This window comes from Motacilla alba, chromosome 7, assembly GCF_015832195.1.
Source record: "Motacilla alba alba isolate MOTALB_02 chromosome 7, Motacilla_alba_V1.0_pri, whole genome shotgun sequence".
NCBI lineage: Eukaryota > Metazoa > Chordata > Aves > Passeriformes > Motacillidae > Motacilla > Motacilla alba.
In genome coordinates, this window is record NC_052022.1 from 17,117,254 (window position 1) to 17,136,370 (window position 19,117).

Sequence of the window (19,117 nt, forward strand, 5' to 3'; positions counted from 1 at the left end):
TCATCCATGATACCTGTGAGGATTGCTCAGATTGGTGATTAGCATGTTTTGCAATGCCAAAACTACATTTTGTCACCAAAATATAAGAATGCATTTAAATATGAAATATATAAATATTTGTGTTCACAAGTTAAATGAGAGCATGTATGAAACAGGTATTCTGATATGTAGTAACCTCTCTTTAGCTGATGATAGTGTGGCATCCATACACTGGTGGTACAAACGCCTCTTGTATCAACTGGTCTGATGACCATAATCTTGTATCTCCTCTATTAAAAGAGCTTAACATTTGTGTAGAACTTTGAACTGATGCTAGACCATTACAGAGAGAGGTAAATTTTATACTGCATACAGACTGGGGATGGATATTGGAAATTAACATTGTTGCAAGAACATTTTCTCTTTTAGCATTCAAACATTTAAAAATTATTTCCAAACGCCAGGTATATGATTCACCATTTGCCCACTGCAAAAAGAAAAGCATTATTAAAATAAGCTATGTATGCAGAAAACTCATACCTGCACCATAGCAATTTCATTGGTGACGAGGCCATAGCGAATAACGATGTTACACTCTTTGATGTCCAGGCCTTCCTCAGCTACAGTAGTAGCAATTAGTAAATTTACATTTCCACATCGAAATTTATCAATAACTTCCCTTTGCTCATTCTGTAAATTGAAATCATCAAATTAACTTTCAGTATTAGTTTCTGTTACCAGTGTATTCTAATTAATGAGTTTCAGGAATTAAAGTCCCATCATTTCTGAGCTGAGTGCTATCAAGTGGCCTTAACAACTGCATTTAAGCATCTTGCAAAAGAAGGAATTTCTATTGAATATAACATGAGTTCAGCACTGTATTTTGAGGGAGGAGGGAGCAGAAGCCAATCCTTTCATGGTAACTGGGCTTGGAACTTCATAGCCTATGTCACAGGTACTAGGAGATTTGATAATATAGTTGTTCTGTTGTTTTCAAATTTTTTAAGTACTTATTCATAAGATGGGATTTCTATCACTTCAGTATTTCTGATTAAAATACAGACTTCTAGTTCTAGTTCTAAAACATTTAAAATTCCCCATAATAAATGGAGACTATAACTCTGGTGATCTCGGTAGCACCAAAAAGGACAACAATGATACACTTAAAAAAGAAAAGATCTAAATCACAGACTTCTGAATCAACTGGGTGTTTGTCACCAGCTTGAGCAGAGGAATAGAAACTTGCTATTTGCTATATTCAGTTTCAAAATGCAGAAGCTATTGTTTTGTTTGTGCAACGTGCCACAGAATTTAAATTCCAGGTTTGAAAAAACTCAAGCAACTTTTGGACAGAATTTTTGAGAGAACTTTTTTTCCTTGAAACTCGGTGCAGCAGAAGAAAATGGACTCTGCCCAGGAGCAAAACACACCATTTTTACTTAAATGCTGATATGGGGAGTAAAGACCAGAACAGAAGAGACACAAAGTACTTTGATTTGAAAGATGTTTTAAGTGCAAGTATAAATTGCCTGAGAGATGTGGTGTATGAAATCAACACAATGGTACAAGATGGACACAACTGAGTGATCAGTTGTGATATTTTTGGTATAAATTTTGCAAATTTTCTTCACACTGACACATAACAATGGTTATGTGTCAGTGTGAAGCATGCATATAAATTGGTGTAATTTGATTTAAACAGTGATACTAAAAAAAGACAGGAATAACCACCTTTGTAGTTTCATTTTTCAATTCAGCAGCTAAAATATAATGTGAATTACTGTTGTCCTGATAAGCATAAACTCATTTAATTGCATTTTTCCTCTTTCCATTTTGTTTACTTTTGCTTCCCATGCCTTGCTACAACTTGGGTCCTTGGGACTATATACTACTCTAGGCAACGGATGCTGGCTACTCCTATTGCCATAGAATCCAAAACCAAAAAAGCTTGTTACTTGTGGAAATAAAATTATTCCAACATCATTATACACATATCTTTATGAAGATAAGTTGCTGGCAGGTATAAAACCAGAACTCTGGGCTCTGAACTTCAGTTCACTGGCCTAGTACTAAGACAAGCTGTTTTCCAAAATCATGTACAAGAGGTAATGTTGACGTGTATGGTTCTATACCTGAGTCATGGGCTTCATTTCACTCTTATGTCCAGAGCCGATAAGAAAATGGGCCTTAATTCCCACTTCTTCAAATTTTGGGTTGTCTTTAATCCACTGGAAAAGAGCAAAGGCACTTAGACGAGTCTTTGTGAAAATGATTCCTCGAGGTTCCTCAGTCTTCGTGAACTCCTCCATTAAAGTATTTCTCAACTTTGTTAGCTTCTCATTTTCATTTTCTGGCTTTCTAGTCAACTCTTTCAGCTGTTTCTTTTTTGCTTTAAAAAGAACAGATGTAAATTAAGAAAATGTAGCCATGTAAAACAACAGTTCAAAACAAAATAAACCCCAAAACCTACAAAGCAAAGAGCAACTTTCTATATAATTCTCCCAGCATGGCTAATTCACAGTCAGTTTGAAGAGCTGGGGCATACCAATTATTTCTGAAGTGAGTTTAAATAAGTCACTAAAAACATACTAATCAACCAAAAGAAATCACCATTATCATTCACTTTGCCTATATTTCATGGTGAGAATAGGCCAAAGGAGAAAAACCTGTCTATACACACAAAGTTGGCACAGAGTCAAATGCACTGTAATATAGAGCTAAATCACAGCTTATAATATTTACAAAACTATTTTAAACTAATGGAAAAAAGTCTTACAAGGAGAAACAGATTAATATGCACAACCTTGGAGCTGGTAATGGTTTTATAAATTTAGACATAAATTGTCCATGGGACATGAATTAAAGTAGGAATCCTCACTAGAAACATGCAGTACAGCAGACACCAGCATGGGCATGTTGTTATTGATATTGCAGCTCTAAGACATTTCAATGCACCCAGTGAACTGTCAAATGAATGACTCTCTTCAACTGGCTCTATTGAACAGAAGGAGGGAGGATTCTGTGGGAATTCATAAATCAGAGCGTTTTGGGAAAGCTGTAAAAGACAGGCCTCAGAGACAGCAGAACTGTGATTAGAGCTAAGCAGTAGCCATGAGATTGGTCAGCAGAAAAGTTATATAAGTAGAAAAGTAAGGACAAATAGACCAATGGCCTGTGTATTAACGCTTATCTAGAATAACTCCCTAAGCTGCAGAGAAGTACATCTAGCAAGATATTAGGAATTTCTAAGCTTAATAATGGAGCTCTGTGCATTGTGTTTTAAGGCTTACAAGCAGGTATTGTATTTGAAATAAGCAAGCATTGTTTTAACCAAAGGTACGTGTGCTTATATTGGTTGGGATGGAACTACTGTCAATATACTCTTGCTTTGTGTGATTGGTCAAAAAACTTTTAAAGTAAGCTGTAAAATTAAGTTCTTTCTCTGCTGCCTGGGATGTGAGCTGATGGCATCTTCCCATTGTTACAACCATGTAATGAGGCTGATGCTGGAAAATAAAACAGCTCAAGACGCGTTCCTAGCAGTCCCGGCCCTTTCATGATTTGTACATAGCCCCCACCTGGCAAGAGATTCCTCATGTGTTTTAAATTTTTAAAAAAACTCTATTTAAAAATCTATGTCATTATCAGGTGATAATGCAAACACAGGAACACTTCAAGGCAGGGACTTCGTGTGTTAATACACTCTGATGTCATGACCCTGTGCAGACTATTGCAGTGTACCTAATCCAAGGTAATCATACTCAATGTGCCACAAACTGCTACTCCACCTAGACAGTGACTTTATGACTACTCTTATTCATAAATTAGAATGTAATCAAACATAGAAACACATACAAAAAGTAGATAAACGTAACAAACTCCCACAATTTTCCACCTCAGTTAAACCTACACTAAGGGTGTTTATCACCCAAAGATGCATTCTGCTCTTAAAGCTGAGAAATTTTAGATTTTGTTCTATTACTCCTAGCACTTTCAGTGGTAAAATCCTAACAAAATGGAATTTATTTTTCATTGACAGGTTCTTTGGACTTCATTTACCTGCAGAAATAAAAGCAACCAGAAATTATACTAAAGAAACTGAGTTTCATTTTTAGTTGGTTTAAATTTTTGCTTCTCAGCAATAGCTAACTACTGAAAATCTAAACAAGGGGGAATAGACATGTATGAAGAGTCATTAAAACCATTCTGACATTACCTAACCTATAGTTTTCTTTTTTTTTTTTTTTTCACTTCTCAATAATACTGAGAAAAATTAGTAGTTCATTAGATATATGAAGCTGGGTCACATTCTGCAGTATAATATATTTTTGTTTGTACCACCCAAGAGCGCCATGGGTGATGGGAGCAAACTTCTCTAGCTCTTTCTCCTTGCAAAGGCAGTAAAGGAAAAAAACTGAGTAAAAAAGATTCATGAATGAATCCTAGTTCCAAGGTGACAGATCTGAAAAAAAAACCAGCTAACTTTGGTCTTTGCAGTTTGCTCTTTTGTTTAATTCTCTACCTAATGTTCTTTACCTGAAACTAACTTAGAGTCAGCACTCTCCTTTCTTAGTATATAGACAAACAAACTTTGGCAGAAAGGGTTGATTAAGAACTCATTGTTTCATTACTTTTCTATTCCGTTTGTTCAACCTTTTGCCCCCCAAGAGTGTCTACTGAAATATGTATTTTATGTATCTGTTAAGAGTATCCTCAGGGACGTTTCACTGGATAAAAGCAGAAAACAGCTTTTAGTAACTGACAACAAAAACAAAAGCACCTTTAGGTGGGAGTTGAAGAACCACTATTACATATTATGACATGATCCCACTATGATGTTTAATGCATTCAAAAGTGTATGAAGTGGGATATCAAGGCACTGTGATAATAAACAACACAGCAGTTTCTAGGATGCAATAACTAGTGGGCCCATGCAAACCATGTTAGTGCACAATTATGGATTTCAAATATTAAATATCACTATATATTTCAAACTCACCGTGAAATAAACCTATTAGAAATTCATCTGTTTCATCCTGTTTTGATACTGCTGGTTCATCATCATTATCATCATCATCATCACTCCTTACTGTCTTTTTACTTTTCTCCTCTTTATAAAAGTTATTTAGGTGATTGTAGGCATCCACCATTCGGATGGTGTCATTTATCTGCAGAGCATCATTGTACTTCTTCAAGTGCTCTGCACAGACACGTTCCCTGCGTTTCTCCTCTTTCGCAGCTAGAAGGGAACAAAAATACAAAAAAGTCTTAGTATAGAATGACGCAAAGAAATCCAAAGCTGGGGTATATTTGCTATGCAGTTACCTCTTCTCTCTTCTCTGATCACCCACTGTTCATATGTCTGAGTTCCAAACTCAGATTTCGGATACAGCTGGCAATAGTTTTGTATTTCTGTCATGATCTCAGTAATTCTCTCTTTAAATGGATCCTAGAAATAAATTGATCAGGCAAAGTAAGTAAGCACCTTCTGGCAACAAAAACATTGGCTAGTACCACACTGAGTAATTTTTTAAAACCTAAACCTTAAATTAAAGAAGTAAGGCTGTTAAGTGTGCTTAGTGATATGGAAATAAACAGTTCAGAATATTACAAAAATTATGCTGAGAAACAGCACTTTAAAAAAACAGAATAAAATATCACCACTTCAATACAAATATTTCAAATTTAGAAGGTCTTTTGACCAGATAACTCAAAATATAACTGACATAAGTAAAAATTTAGTTGTATTTGACTTTTTGAAACAGAGGAAAGCAACAATATTCAAATTAGCACTCTGGATCATCAAAAGTCCATCGAAAAAGAGCATTAGGCAAAAGTTTTTGATACCATACAAGACATTTTTAAAGGAGAATGTAACTATAATACTGTTTTTTTTGTAAAAAACATACCGTTTTTTTGTCATCTGCAATCACAGTTTTCTTAGATGGTTCCTTCACCTGATTCTTTAGCTGGGAGGCATGCTCTTCAACAGTCATAATTCTACATGCATCAAGATTGGCACAGATCTGTGAGAAGAAAAAATGTTATTTCTTTAATATTGAATGAGTTATTTTACATGAAAATAGAATTAATGCAACAGAGCTTCTTATTTAGATATTGATTATATAACTTGACTTTCTTCCCACAAAAATTGGATAAAGGCAGTATCAGCACAAGGAAGTCCAAGTCTTTGAAAAACATTTGAGATGAACTGCACAAGTTACATTTTAGGCCAGAAGTGATCCTTGCATACAGGAAAAAAATTGCAGATCAGGATGCAAACCAAATATTTTGAGAAGGAAAATATAGCATCAGTACTTTGGAAGAATAGATTTTGGAGCACAAAATAAATAAAAATAATGGTGAAATAGAAAAAAATAGATTAATTATAAAAGTAAGAGCTGTTTTGAGAGTAAAAAATCTTTCCTCGAACAGGAAAAAATAGAGAGAATTACTGTGCTAAGTGCACAACTGAACTGGACTTTTCTGCTTTTGACCTCTTGCAAGGAGAAAATATGTACATGTCATTAAGTAATAAGGGAAACCATAACATTATTCTGAGCAGAGAAAACAGTAAAGGAAGACTGACAGGTGATCTTTTTAATGTCTTCAGTGGTAATTGTATATTTCAGCTTGTAAATTCAGATTAATCTTTAGACACAAATCCCAGAATCCTATCACAAGGAATACAGAGCTGATGAAAAGGAATTTTCTGCTTTTTCTGCCCGCAAGTTTTTGTGTCGAAATTCTGTCTACTTCAATACAGCATAAAACATTCCTGCAGGCCTCACTTATTCAATATCATGTTCTGTTCTGGTACGATTTACCAGTCAGAAGTTTTCACTGCTGTACTGGGCTAAATTCTACTTTTCTATTACTAATGCAAAACCATTTAATTTCAAGTAAAATATAGTTTCTTTAAATATAGAATTTAAGAAACTATCTTTAGTCAGGTGTTCATGCAACCTCAATGAGTAATGCTAACTGAAAAAGAACAAACATATTTGCATGCTACCTGTATCTCACAAGTGGTTTCTACTTTGTTTAAGTATTAAACATTGTTTTTCATTTTTTCTGGACTCACAAAAATGCTCCTCTTAGTCACGCTAGAAATACAGATATAAAATATGTCGTGTCTCTAGTATTTAGGAATATACAGTAAATTATAAGCCATCAATGGAACAGTAAGACTTCAATTAACCATAAAACCATACTATATTGTGAATTTCTTGCTGCTGATCTTAACTTGGGAAATTTTTTCAAGTGAGGCAATTATTTAACTTCCCTTTTCCTTACTCCTCCTGTAAAGTAACCTTTATTTGGACATGGATTTCCATTATTTTTAATGGTTATGAGCTGAACTTCCATGTACACAAGAAAAAAAAAATCAGATTGTCTATTTGGAGCCTAAAACTGACTTTAGAAGTTTTACTTGAAGAAGACAATATCCCTTTGATGGTTTGTAAGTGTTAGGGCTATTTACTTTCAGAATATGCTCTTCAGCTTTTGAGTAGGATGTTGCACCTCCTACACCAGGTGAGGCTGTAAGTCCCAGAATCTGAGGCTGTGGGATCAGCGGTTTGTTTTCTTTTGCCAGCTTCCTGTTCTTCATCTTTTCTTTTAAGTAACGTCTCATTATATTATTGTAGACACCTTCCTTTTGAGTGTGATGACACTCATCGATGATGATGAGGGAAAAATCTGGAAAAAAAAAGAATTCTGAAGTGAATAATTCTATTTCAAATGCAGAATTTTGTGACTGAATCTTGTAACAGGTAAGGATGGTGTTGAAAAAAACCCATCAGTTTGTCTGAGAACTAATGTACTAGGAAATTGAAGTATTGGAGGATGGTGTGGATGGATACTGAATATATTTGATGGACTTTGGAACCTTTGCTACAGTCCTGATGTGCCAAGTAGTTTTACATTTCATGTAATGGAAAAAAAAGACTTTATATTTTTGCAAAAACAATCTGATTATATAAAGAATTTCAGAGAAATATTTTTCATATCTTACCAGTGATAAGAACATATCAAAGTTGAACTCAATACCATCTTTTATGTCCATAACTGTGCCTGACAAACTACATATTGTTTTCTTTTGAGAAGATACATAATATGTTAGAAGCCCTTCAGACATTCTTGAAAGTCTTGTTCTAGTCAAAATATGCTTCCATTTTGTAGCAACACAGAGATTTCCTCCCTATTAGAGTCCAGTTAAAATATTTATATTACTTTATGGATGTGTTATTGGGAAGAACAAACAGATTAGTGGGAGCACTACCACTCATCTCTCTTTTGTAGTGGAGGAAACCGATGGAAATTCAGACAAGTATAATGTGCCTTTTGGTCACAGTATATTTGCATACAAATAATATACTATACAACCAAGAATTTTTCTGTTTCAAATTTCTTGAAAGATATAGAAAACATATCTTTAATCTTTCTGCACATGCAGCCAGTGACATACATTTCAAGGTTCTGAGCTGAAAGATTCATGAACATTTTTCTGTTCCTCTAGCAGCAAAACTGGTTTATGGAGGTCCCAGTCCTTCTGTAGCTGGCCAGTAACTCTCTAATTTTACATTGTTTTTGACAATCTGAAGACAGTGGACATGACTGTAAAGAAGATCACTGAAATGATCAGGGTTAAACTCTTATACGTATTTTTTAAATGTGGACAATTTCCAGTCTTGTTTGCGCATTGATGTGTAAACATATTGATGTGCTCAAACTGTTGCACCACTACAAATCAGTTTTCAACAACTGGCAGCAGAAGTTGGAAATTAACAGAGAGCTGAATCAGTCTCAGCTGGTATTGGAGAACCTAAAGAAGGATGGAGACTAAACAAGGGAAGTTATACTGGAAAGGCTACACCAAACACTTCTGCTAGGAAAGTAAGCCAATGCTCCATGTCACTGGGGAAAGCTGATTGCCTTCACAGTGGTTCAGGAAGCCAGTTTGGACAGGAGTGACATAGTTTCAAATTGAAATTCTTATTTATTTCCAAGATTTCTACACATTTCAAGATTTCAGAAGCAGTGCTGGCAGTTTCTCAGTTATTCTGCCAACATGAACTTACTGCCTCTGATTTTGACCATCATCTCCATCACACATATTCTATAACTACTTGTGTAGAAACTAACCTACCAGAAGGGATGTGTTTCTTCTACTAAGGAAGTGATACACAGCTTTTTAGACAGTCCATACAGTGATTTCAGCCCTTGGTAAAGAGAGTAAACATTTGATAAAATGCAATTAAGAGAGTCCCCTCCATTTCACTGAGGCTGGAATTCCATATTACGTGTAATGCAGACCTCTGTGGTAACAGATGAAAAAAGTACACACAGAAATCTGGAAAAAACTTGTAACTAATTAGGATGATTTATAAAGGCTGTGAGTTACCCAAATCACAGCCACAGAAATGGAGCTGGCTGTGTTCATGCTTGCTTGGCTTTGGTCCAGCTGAACCTACGAGCACAGGTGTAACAGCACGGAAAAAAAAAACCCTGAGGTGCAGGGCAGCCTGAGTTCTGGAAAAAATGTAGCTCCTTATGAAGGAAACTTCACAAAGTGTGAAACCCATTCAACCCACTTCATTACACAGTCTGGCTGGGACTCAGCCCAATTCTAAACAGGCCAGCAGTTCCAGCAGAAATGTTCAGATGCCTCCATACAACATTCCAAAATGATTCAGATGTAGGGAAGTTTATTAACTTAGATGCAGTGGAGAGGAAATAAGTATAAGAAAATTGCTGGTACTCTGCCTAGGTTAATAACAAAGCATTCTGAAGGAGGGAATGCAATTCTGAGGTACCCAAGTGGCTCTGCAGGAGTTGGCTTGGATCAAGCACTAGGCACTGACAGACACAGACTAACCCCTCAGGTTTCTCCGCTGTCTCTGCGACACCCAGACCAATACTTTTATCTCAGGGCCATTATTTTGAGTATCACAGCTCTCCCCTACATCCTTCACCATCTGAAAAAGAGTTGATTGCAGGCAAATAGAGAGAGAAGCTAACATCTCACAGAGAAAGGTCACTGCAGCCCAGGCCCTGGGAGCTGACCTCATGGGCTGTTCTAATTGTACCTCACTGACAGATAATACCATTTCCTTTCTGATCTCCCAGAGATACCTGCCACTTCAGCATTCTGGGAAAATAATCTTGCCTTCTTTACCTTTTGTTTTCTCCAACTTCCTTCATGTGTTGTAGGAAACCATTAGATCTGCTGACCTCAGAGAGATATAGTTATAAGCCATCATATCACTGTATATTAGCAAAATTACAAGAGTTTAAAGAATATAACTTTTACAACAGATTGGCTTTTATCTTGTGTTCCATTGTACTTCACAAACTACCAAGTGCATTTGAGTTTTGATAGTTTTTTTTTCTCATCCTGTGTATGGCTTCTATGTGATATGACTCAATGCTCTACCAAGTTTGGAAAGTGGAACCAGTACAACTGCATGTGCACAAAGTTGTGCTTAAGAATTTATTTAGATAATATAGGAAGCATGACAAGTATTTAGTACAAATAAACAACAGAGCCTAATTTTGGCCTGCATGCTTGTTAATTGAGATCTGATTTTGACTACAGCTTGTATTTATAAAACGAGTAAATTGAAAAAAATCCTACTGAATGTGGCACATCTTTTCTCTGCAGTTTTCCAGAATACAGCCATGCTTTTATACCCTCTGTAAAATTTTCAGAATAAAATACTTGCCTGATAAGTGGACACTTTCTTCATCTTCCTTGGATGCATTTAACAGTGAATTCTCAAGGATCTGTGCTGTACTGATGATGACATCATTTCTTCTGACAACTTCAGGAAATGAGATTTTCAGCTGAGAATCACCACTTAAACCAATAACTTGATACCAACGCTTCAGGAATGGACCAAACTCTCTTTTTAAATGCTGTTCTACCAATGGAACCTGAACAAAAGTTTTCAAAGAATTTAAAACATATTAAACACAGGATTAAAAATACATGCCTGTTTGCCACAAATGTTGTTAGATCAACAAAAGAAAATTAGGCAGCAAAAATCCCAAAATTTCCCCCTGCAACTTCTCCTGTGAAACCTTTTTATCCCAAGAACTTTGGCTTAACTGAGCCTTTGAAAGAATGAACAAACCATGCATGCTCTGGCTATTTAACTGAGCTTATAAAGTGCTTTCACATTTATTTATAAGATAATATGGATATTGCTTATAATTTCAATAAAATTATTTAATGTATTTCTATATTTTAATATTACAATAGAAGATTAATTTATATGTGCTAAATTTAGCTGCAAAAATTAAAGCAATTATCAGAAAATCTGACAAAACATTCCTTAACTACTGTGAGACTCATTAGGTAGCCTTCATTACAAATTGAAACACAGAATGTGAAAAATATTTTTATTTTTCAAAATTCATTACAAAATGAAATTGTACTTTTCCCAATAATGTGGTTATTACAGCGCATCTAAATTTGCACTGGGACTGGGGTACACTAAAGTAATTTGTGCTTGCACAAGGCTGACGGTGCATCGGAGGTGATAGTCTAGATCTGTATGTCTTTAAACACAACACACCTGGAGAAGCTGAGAATTGTGTTTATATTCATTTTACAATGTTTGTATTAACAGTGCATGATGTTTGAAAAATACTATTCTTTAAAAGATGGACCAACTTGCCTTATTAACAAGTACTATGACTTTTCCAGGCTCTGATGCTCTTTTCTTCTTATCCAAGTGATCTTTGGTAATGTAAACAGCCACTCTGGTTTTACCACTGCCTGTAGGGAGACATATTATAATATTCTCTCCATTCAATGCTGGCTTTGCAACTTCCATCTGGTAATCTCTCAGGGTCAGATCTGGCTCAGGTGAGGCTCTCCTCTCCTCTTCATCTTCATCTAAGGGTACAACGAAATATAGGTTTCAAACAGGAGGGAGAGAACATGTATCAGAGTAGTGAAAAAATGTCAAAGGAAAAAATATTCATTTACTATCATAAGCATCTTCCGAATAGAAACAGCACACTAGCACAGACACTGTTGCTCTGAGGTCCTGTGCAACTCTGGATCAGAACTGCTTCCATCCAGTCAGCACTCAGGGCAGGTGGAATAAGCCACAGTACAGTTTCACCCATCTATGCTGAAATGACTATTAGGTATAAATTCAAATGATACAGTTCAGTAGCACTTGGACCAACAAAGGTTGTGTTTGGAGCTGCAGTATTTATAACCTAGCCAAGCTTCTGTGATGTTCTCCTTTATCAATACTGAAATTCATTTGGTTACAAGGGAGTTACCTTTTTAAATCTTCCCAGAGAATGAAAAATGGAGCCACAGAAAGAAAAAAAAGATATGGAACACTTAAAAATGGTCAAGGGAGTTATAAAGTATAGACATCAAATAGATAAGAAAATTCAATTGCCCATACAAGATGGAGCTAACTGCAGAATGTATCACACCTACTCGTGGTAGATTACGTTGCTTCTTAGCCTGACACATACCTAATGCAATTGGGTGTTCATTAGAAAGCCATATACATCTGCCACCTAAGGCCAAAGCCTTCCATCTCTTATTGGAAATGCAATGGCAGAGTTTAGATCTGTGACTTGCAGAAGAAACAAACTGCTCTAAATGTAAAAGTGAAAAAAAATACTATTGCATTATTTTGAGCAGTAAGAAAAGCATATCAAGTCTCTTGAGTTCCCATATATTTAGGGAGACTGCACTTACATATATATCTTAATATCAGAAGGATTTATTTCAATTAAATTTTCATGGGGTTTTATTGCTACAAATAAGTTTAGATCACTCTTCAAGTATTAACTGCCCTCAGTGAAGAAAATGCACAAATTCATTCCACTAGATTAAAAATGAGGGGAGAAAAACCCTAGTTTTGTTTCCTGATGATATCATTCAATGCAGAATCATGAGGATTTTATTATCACTGATACATTACACACAAAGTAAGTATATTTTTCTAGTATTCTTGATTCCATTAAATAAAATCAAACTAACAAAAAGTAATGAAGCTTGATAAAACACTGCTGATGGAAACATCTGAATGCCATTCTAAAGTGTTTTTTGCTTGTTTTGCCTTTTAGTGTGAGTGCAGTGCTACCTGGACACAGGGACATTTACACCAGAGAGTAGTTGCTGTTACTTATCTGACTTCTACTACTCTCTTTTGAGGAAGAACATTGTTTGCTTTCTGGCTGGCTAAATTCAATAGCTCAATCATATTGAAACTAGCACTTTATCACCCATCTGTTTGGTTAAATTTCAGTTCCTTAACATCCTCAATTAACAGTCCAGGCCTGAAAAATATTTAACTCAGCTCTCTCCTAGCTTCTTCAGCCCTTGTTTAGATAAAGGCAAATACAGGAATCTTTTCACAGATTAAAGAATTAAATACTTAAAGATTTTTCATCATGCACAATGTAGCACTAGGGAAGTTGTCTGCCTTCATACAAGGCTCATGTGAATAGATGCTCAGGGGTAAAAGAAACATGATAATTATTCTATTGTCCTAACTACACAATTTTATAAAATGTGATATGAACCTTGCACATAAAAATGCAGCTAAATCCACATGATTCTTTGCATTAAAATCCAAATAATGTCAATGTGCAATGACACCATCCGAACACCTTTGTTAATACAACAGCCTTACTGTAACATTTCAAATTATAAAATCTATCCAATAGAGCATCTGCAATTGGATCTTCTTAGCAATTTTTTCTCATTATTGCTCTCACTGAGTTTACTAGACATGATTAAAAAGCATGGATATTTTAAAAAACTTTTAAACTAGTTGTTTTTAAAAGCCACATGTATACAGAACATATAGCAAGTAAACACTGTGAAAAAATCTGTCCTCCGTTCTTCACAAAACTGCAGTATTTAGGTTTTTTTTCTGGATTACTGGACACAGCAAATGCTCAATTTGCTTACTGAGAGATACTTCAGGAATCTTAAAGGATGAGGCCATATATACCCATGTGCTGCCATGAGCCTGGCTCAGCCTGAGCAACTGATACAGTGTGTCTGCCTGTCCACAGAAGAGGGAAGTTCCCATGTCCAGACATTTCATGTGACAGAGTGAGTCAAAAAATACAATGTGACTGATGAATGTCCTCGGTTGCTAAAGAAGTGCAAAGTAAATTCTTTGGAGTTAGCAACACACAGACTAAAATCTTAGCTGCAGTATAGCAATTTAGATCTGAGCTATCCTGAATTTTCTGTGTACTTACAAAATAGGTGGATTTTAATACTTTAAAGCTTGAAACTATTTTAAAAGTATTTATAACAAACACTTTGCAGGCATAAGATATATAACATTTACAGTGACCTTACTGATGTAATACTAGCTGGCTTGAAAGGCATTCAGATTTTTTTCTAGCCCTTGTACAAGACATAGTCCCAGCACAAATGTTATAAAGGCTAGATTCCAAAAAGTAGTTCTTGAATTACTTGTATAGGTAAACAGGCTGATCACCATGGTGGACAGCTCCCAATTTGTTTTGCCTGAGGTTTGGAAAAAAAAAAAAAAGACAAAAAAAAGACAAAAAAAACTTACTGGGATGTCTTTTACAACAGCAGTGTATAGTTTCGCTCATACTTCATACATAGCAATATAATACCTGTCTGCTAAATATCATTTAAACACAGTCCAATATCTAATTTAAAACTGTATTTAGAACATGGACATGTGTTTAAATGTGAGATTCACAAAGATCTTCAGATGGCAACCACCATTGCTCATGTTGCTTTTACAAATAGGGCTATTAAAGTACTTGGGTCCAAAGCGGACCTTCATTATTATTCTGCAGGTACCCAGGAGATGCTTCTGCTCACCTTTTGCTGCCTCTAAAATATCCCTATTCCCTCTCACCCTATGTGGGGGCCAGGCACAATCTAGCTCCTCTCTGAGAGCAAAAGAAACACGTCTGCGTGGCAGCATTATGAATATCTGTCCAGGTGACTGCACTGGATGACTTCTAGTCCCTTCAGCCTATGTGATTTCATCATTCTGCCTCACTGACCAGTTTGTACAATGATGATATTTAGAGACCTATTCAAATGATGTCAGTAAATTGACTGTTTTGGGACTAGGACTTAGGTCCAGATCATTAAAAATGGCATCTGTTTTTCAACAAAGTAAGAGTAAGCCTGGCATCTAATACAGTGAACTGGAGTTTACAGTGAAGGAAAGCCCTCCACTGAGTTTCGTTTTAGCCCACTCACAGAGCACTTCCCCCAGAACCTACTTTGCAATTACTAAATAATAACAGAAGGGAAACATACCTGAATCGCTGGTTGTGCAGCTCTGCTCCAGGTTTTCGTTCAAGTTACTGACATTTTCATCTCCTAAGGAGACATCTGACTCTAAATGAAAAACACAAAGAAATGTACCATAATATATTTGCTGAACAAATATTAATGGCAAATGCATATTGTTTTCTTTCCCCCTAAGTTGTTAAAGTAGGTTAGATGAATGTCAGGGGGGGATGGCTGAGATCTTTATTTTTTGGTAGAGATTAAAAAAAGTGAACAATATAATTAATTTTCTTATGGAAGAAAATATGGAGTGGAAGATTAGTATCCAAAGCATGGCAGAGGTAAGGTACTATGGTCATGATTTATTGCCTAAAACCAGAGGTTCCAGACATCATCACATGCATAATACCCTTTAGTCCTATTTTACTGTATCTTTCCAGAAAGGTGAAAAGCCAAAAAAGAAAAAAAAGAAAAAAAAAAAAAAAAAAGATACTGAAGATACTGGCAAACCGAACATTCTCTTTTACTCACTTCACAGAATCACAGAATTTACAGAATTTTTAGGTTGGAAGAGACCTTTAAGATCATCGAGTCCAACCCATGTTCTAACACCTCAACTAGATCATGGCACCAAGTGCCACATCCAGTCTTTAAGCCACTTCAAGCCACAAAAGCTACATCTGTAGCAGAACAAAAACAAAACCCGAACTGTGATTTTTTTCTTTTTTCTTTTTTTTCTTCGTTAAAGTTTCCTCGTATTAAAGCGCAAACCGTAGTTCCCGACTAAACCCAGGCAGCGACGAGCTCCTGACTGGCGGAGCGGAAGCGGCTCCGCCGGGAGATGCCCGCGCTGCGCTCGCCCCCTGCCGGGCCACGCACGCATTACACGCGCGCATCGGGGCCGCCAGCGCCACTCCCGAAGCCGCGCTTTCCAAAACTCAGCCCTTTTACTATCTCAGGACAGAGATACCCAGCTCCGCCGGGAAAATCCGCGGCGAACAGCATCACCCTGAGCTGTCAGCTTGCCGACAGCACTCTGAAACTGAGCCCATGGTGTGCAGATGGAATCGGTCACAATAATAGTGTTGACCAATGTTTTGCTTAATTAGCTAGTGAGCTTGTCTTTCCATCAAGTCCTTTCCAATGAATATCCTATTATAATAGGATATCCTGTATCCTAATATACGTATTTTTCACAACTTATTGTCCCCAAAAAATATTCATAAGGCAAAACAGATTCTGTGAATGAGAATTTAGCACTGAATGGAAGTTATGGTGTCATAGAAAGGAATGCATAAAATATACACAATAAAGTCTTGGTGAGTGAGGTGGAAATTGAACCTAGCCTGCATTCAGTAAAGTTATGAAGCTATCTTAGCTACCACTAGGAGTCAGGTTATTAGTAGTTTTTCTAACAAATGAATGCAACCAACAGAAAAGCACAAAATAGAAGAAAACCTCACCAGTTACAAGCCATGTTCAAAGACCTGTGACAAACTAATTAGTAGCATTAGTAGGAACTCCCAGCTATGAAGATGACACTGCTATCTCTTGCTTTCACTTTCCAGGAATCCACATAAAATAGGAAAGAGAGGACAAAATTAAAATTCTGTGTATCTATTCCATATGGTCTCTCATCTAAACTGACCTTCTGAAAGTCATGAGAATATGAATCCATAAAGTGTTTTGTACACAATTATCTTAATTACAATGTGCAGAATGCATTATACAACAATCTCTCAAACAGAAAACATCAGTGGTGATGTGAAATGCAAAATACTCATCTTCCAAATAAAAGGTGAATAGAACAACATTCTCCTTTTTCAACTGTGGCAACTTACTAGAATTATTTTAAAAGAAAATAAATTTTCAAAAAATTCAAATCAATAAGCATTTCCAAAATAATCAAGACAAAAGAGTTATTGTCTAAACAGCTGGTTTTACCACTTCTGCTAATCTTCCTTTAGAGTCCCGCTTGCACATTGTAATGCGGGGTATTTCACAGGAAGATTTTCATCACTTCACTTTACACTGAGTACTAAATAAGTAGAGAGACAATGGAATGGAATGCAAAGACAAGCAAGCCTTGAAAAAGAGAGCTGCTATTATTTAAATTGTTGTTTATATAGGTAACTGCAGCAACTTAATCCGTGTTGACCTTGCAAATCTACTCGCTTTTGTGTAATTTTGCGTGTGAAGTTTCTCATCTGTGTTTCTGGATGCTCAATTTTTCTCAAGCTATTTCTTAGGCTAAATTATCTACTTCTACTTGTTTTTATGGCCTTACTGCTCTCATACCTTCTGACTGCTCTCATAACTTCTGACTGTTCTGTCTCTGTTTCACCTACCTAAATAAAAGGGTCAGAGGAAGATCCAGATACAATGCAAATGGCAGTGATTTCACATTACCTGAAAAGCTTCTTTCTTCTTGAAATATGTCCTTTTCAAGACATAAAGGAATTGTGCGAGTGTACTGCAAAACTGACAACACTTGACACAATCAAGTTACAAACTAGGCGGGTTCCCAGCTCACTTGGAAGTAGAATCTGGGTTCCATTTGTATTTTAATCTGCCTGATCTAAAATTACTGTCTTATGAAATCACGAGAAAGGATGGAAATAGGAAATTTAAAAAGACCGGAGCGCTGTTAAATCTGAGTGTACAACTGCATTGATACCAAAGGTTACTGCACTTGAGGATGGCTGAATGTGAGGCAGCTCCTCTGCAGAAATCTCCAAGCAGCACTGCCTCCTGGCAGCCCTTGTTATTACCCTGCATCTACACTGCTGCTTTGGTTCATCTCAGAACCGTGTATTTACAGTGAATCTGTCAATTGTCCCCACTTACACTACTTTGGTTCATATCACAGAGCTGGTGTAGATCAGAAGCAATGAACTGTCAGCTGAAACCAAATGAGATTTGCTCTAATTAGTTGCAGGCACACAGTCCACGTAAGACTGAAATCAATCTGAACCAAACTGATGGAACACACGCACTCTGTATCCCCTTAGCCATTTCACTGCACAGATCTGCTCAAGTCCCCAAACTGCTAATAAGCACTCTATTAATTTCAGTTCTGTGCTGAGACCATAGTTTTTTAGCTACAATTAGCTTGTGGCACACCAGTTAATAACTGATAGATCTAACTTTCTGTAATTCTCAACCCGACAAGAGGCAAGTAGAAGATGAGGCTAACAGCAATGAAAACCTACCTTCAATAGGCCAAATAAGAGCCTGAGCTTTATCCGGAAAGAATAATACAGTCTCATCTACTTTGAATTATCATTAAATATTTGGCATCTTTATACTGAGAAATTATGTTCTAACCCAGGAAAAACAAGTTGATAATTTTGCTGTAGTTAGTAATTCACTAGTTGCTGTGAAGCAGTGTGATATCCTGTTAATATCATGCAAAAGGAGAAACAGGCTACTAGTGTTGCACATTGAAAGGCTGCAGTTTTACAGATGTTTGATAAAAAGAGAGCAGCCCTAGCTGTCTTACTCCTTTGGCTGAGTTAGCCCACTAGTATGATTTCAGGCAGGATTAACCTTAGCTGTAACTATTGTTTGAGCTCCAAGAGAACTTGGAACACACATGGTTCCTGAATCATGCAGTGCATGTTGGAATCACTGGTTTGCAGCTGTGTTTGGGCATTGTTGCTGGTAATTGCTGTCACTCAAAAGCAACTCCCATGGCATGTTTTTAAGAGCGATCTATATGAACAACAGGCCACAACCATTCCTAAACATTTTTACTAAAAATGTACTTCTGAGTGTGTATGTGGCATGAGAAAGGTTGTCTGATATTCTGTAAGTTAAAAAACCTTAAAATGAACAGAAAAAAATACTTGTTGG

The 19,117-nt window shown here is 36.3% G+C and overlaps 1 protein-coding gene across 2 annotated transcripts in view; it reads right to left on the bottom strand.

The window, feature by feature from the left end:
• IFIH1 (interferon induced with helicase C domain 1) overlaps positions 1-19,117 on the bottom strand; it is a 28,588-nt gene that overhangs the window by 5,021 nt on the left and 4,450 nt on the right. For both annotated transcript variants that reach the window (XM_038143083.1, XM_038143084.1), the window contains exons 4-12: positions 15,290-15,370; positions 11,664-11,884; positions 10,707-10,917; positions 7,463-7,680; positions 5,889-6,005; positions 5,305-5,428; positions 4,979-5,218; positions 2,112-2,368; positions 520-669 (exon numbers count right to left, since the gene is read on the bottom strand). In XM_038143083.1, the coding sequence (XP_037999011.1) occupies positions 520-669; positions 2,112-2,368; positions 4,979-5,218; positions 5,305-5,428; positions 5,889-6,005; positions 7,463-7,680; positions 10,707-10,917; positions 11,664-11,884; positions 15,290-15,370 (1,619 nt within the window). The remainder of the gene's footprint in view (positions 1-519; positions 670-2,111; positions 2,369-4,978; positions 5,219-5,304; positions 5,429-5,888; positions 6,006-7,462; positions 7,681-10,706; positions 10,918-11,663; positions 11,885-15,289; positions 15,371-19,117) is intronic.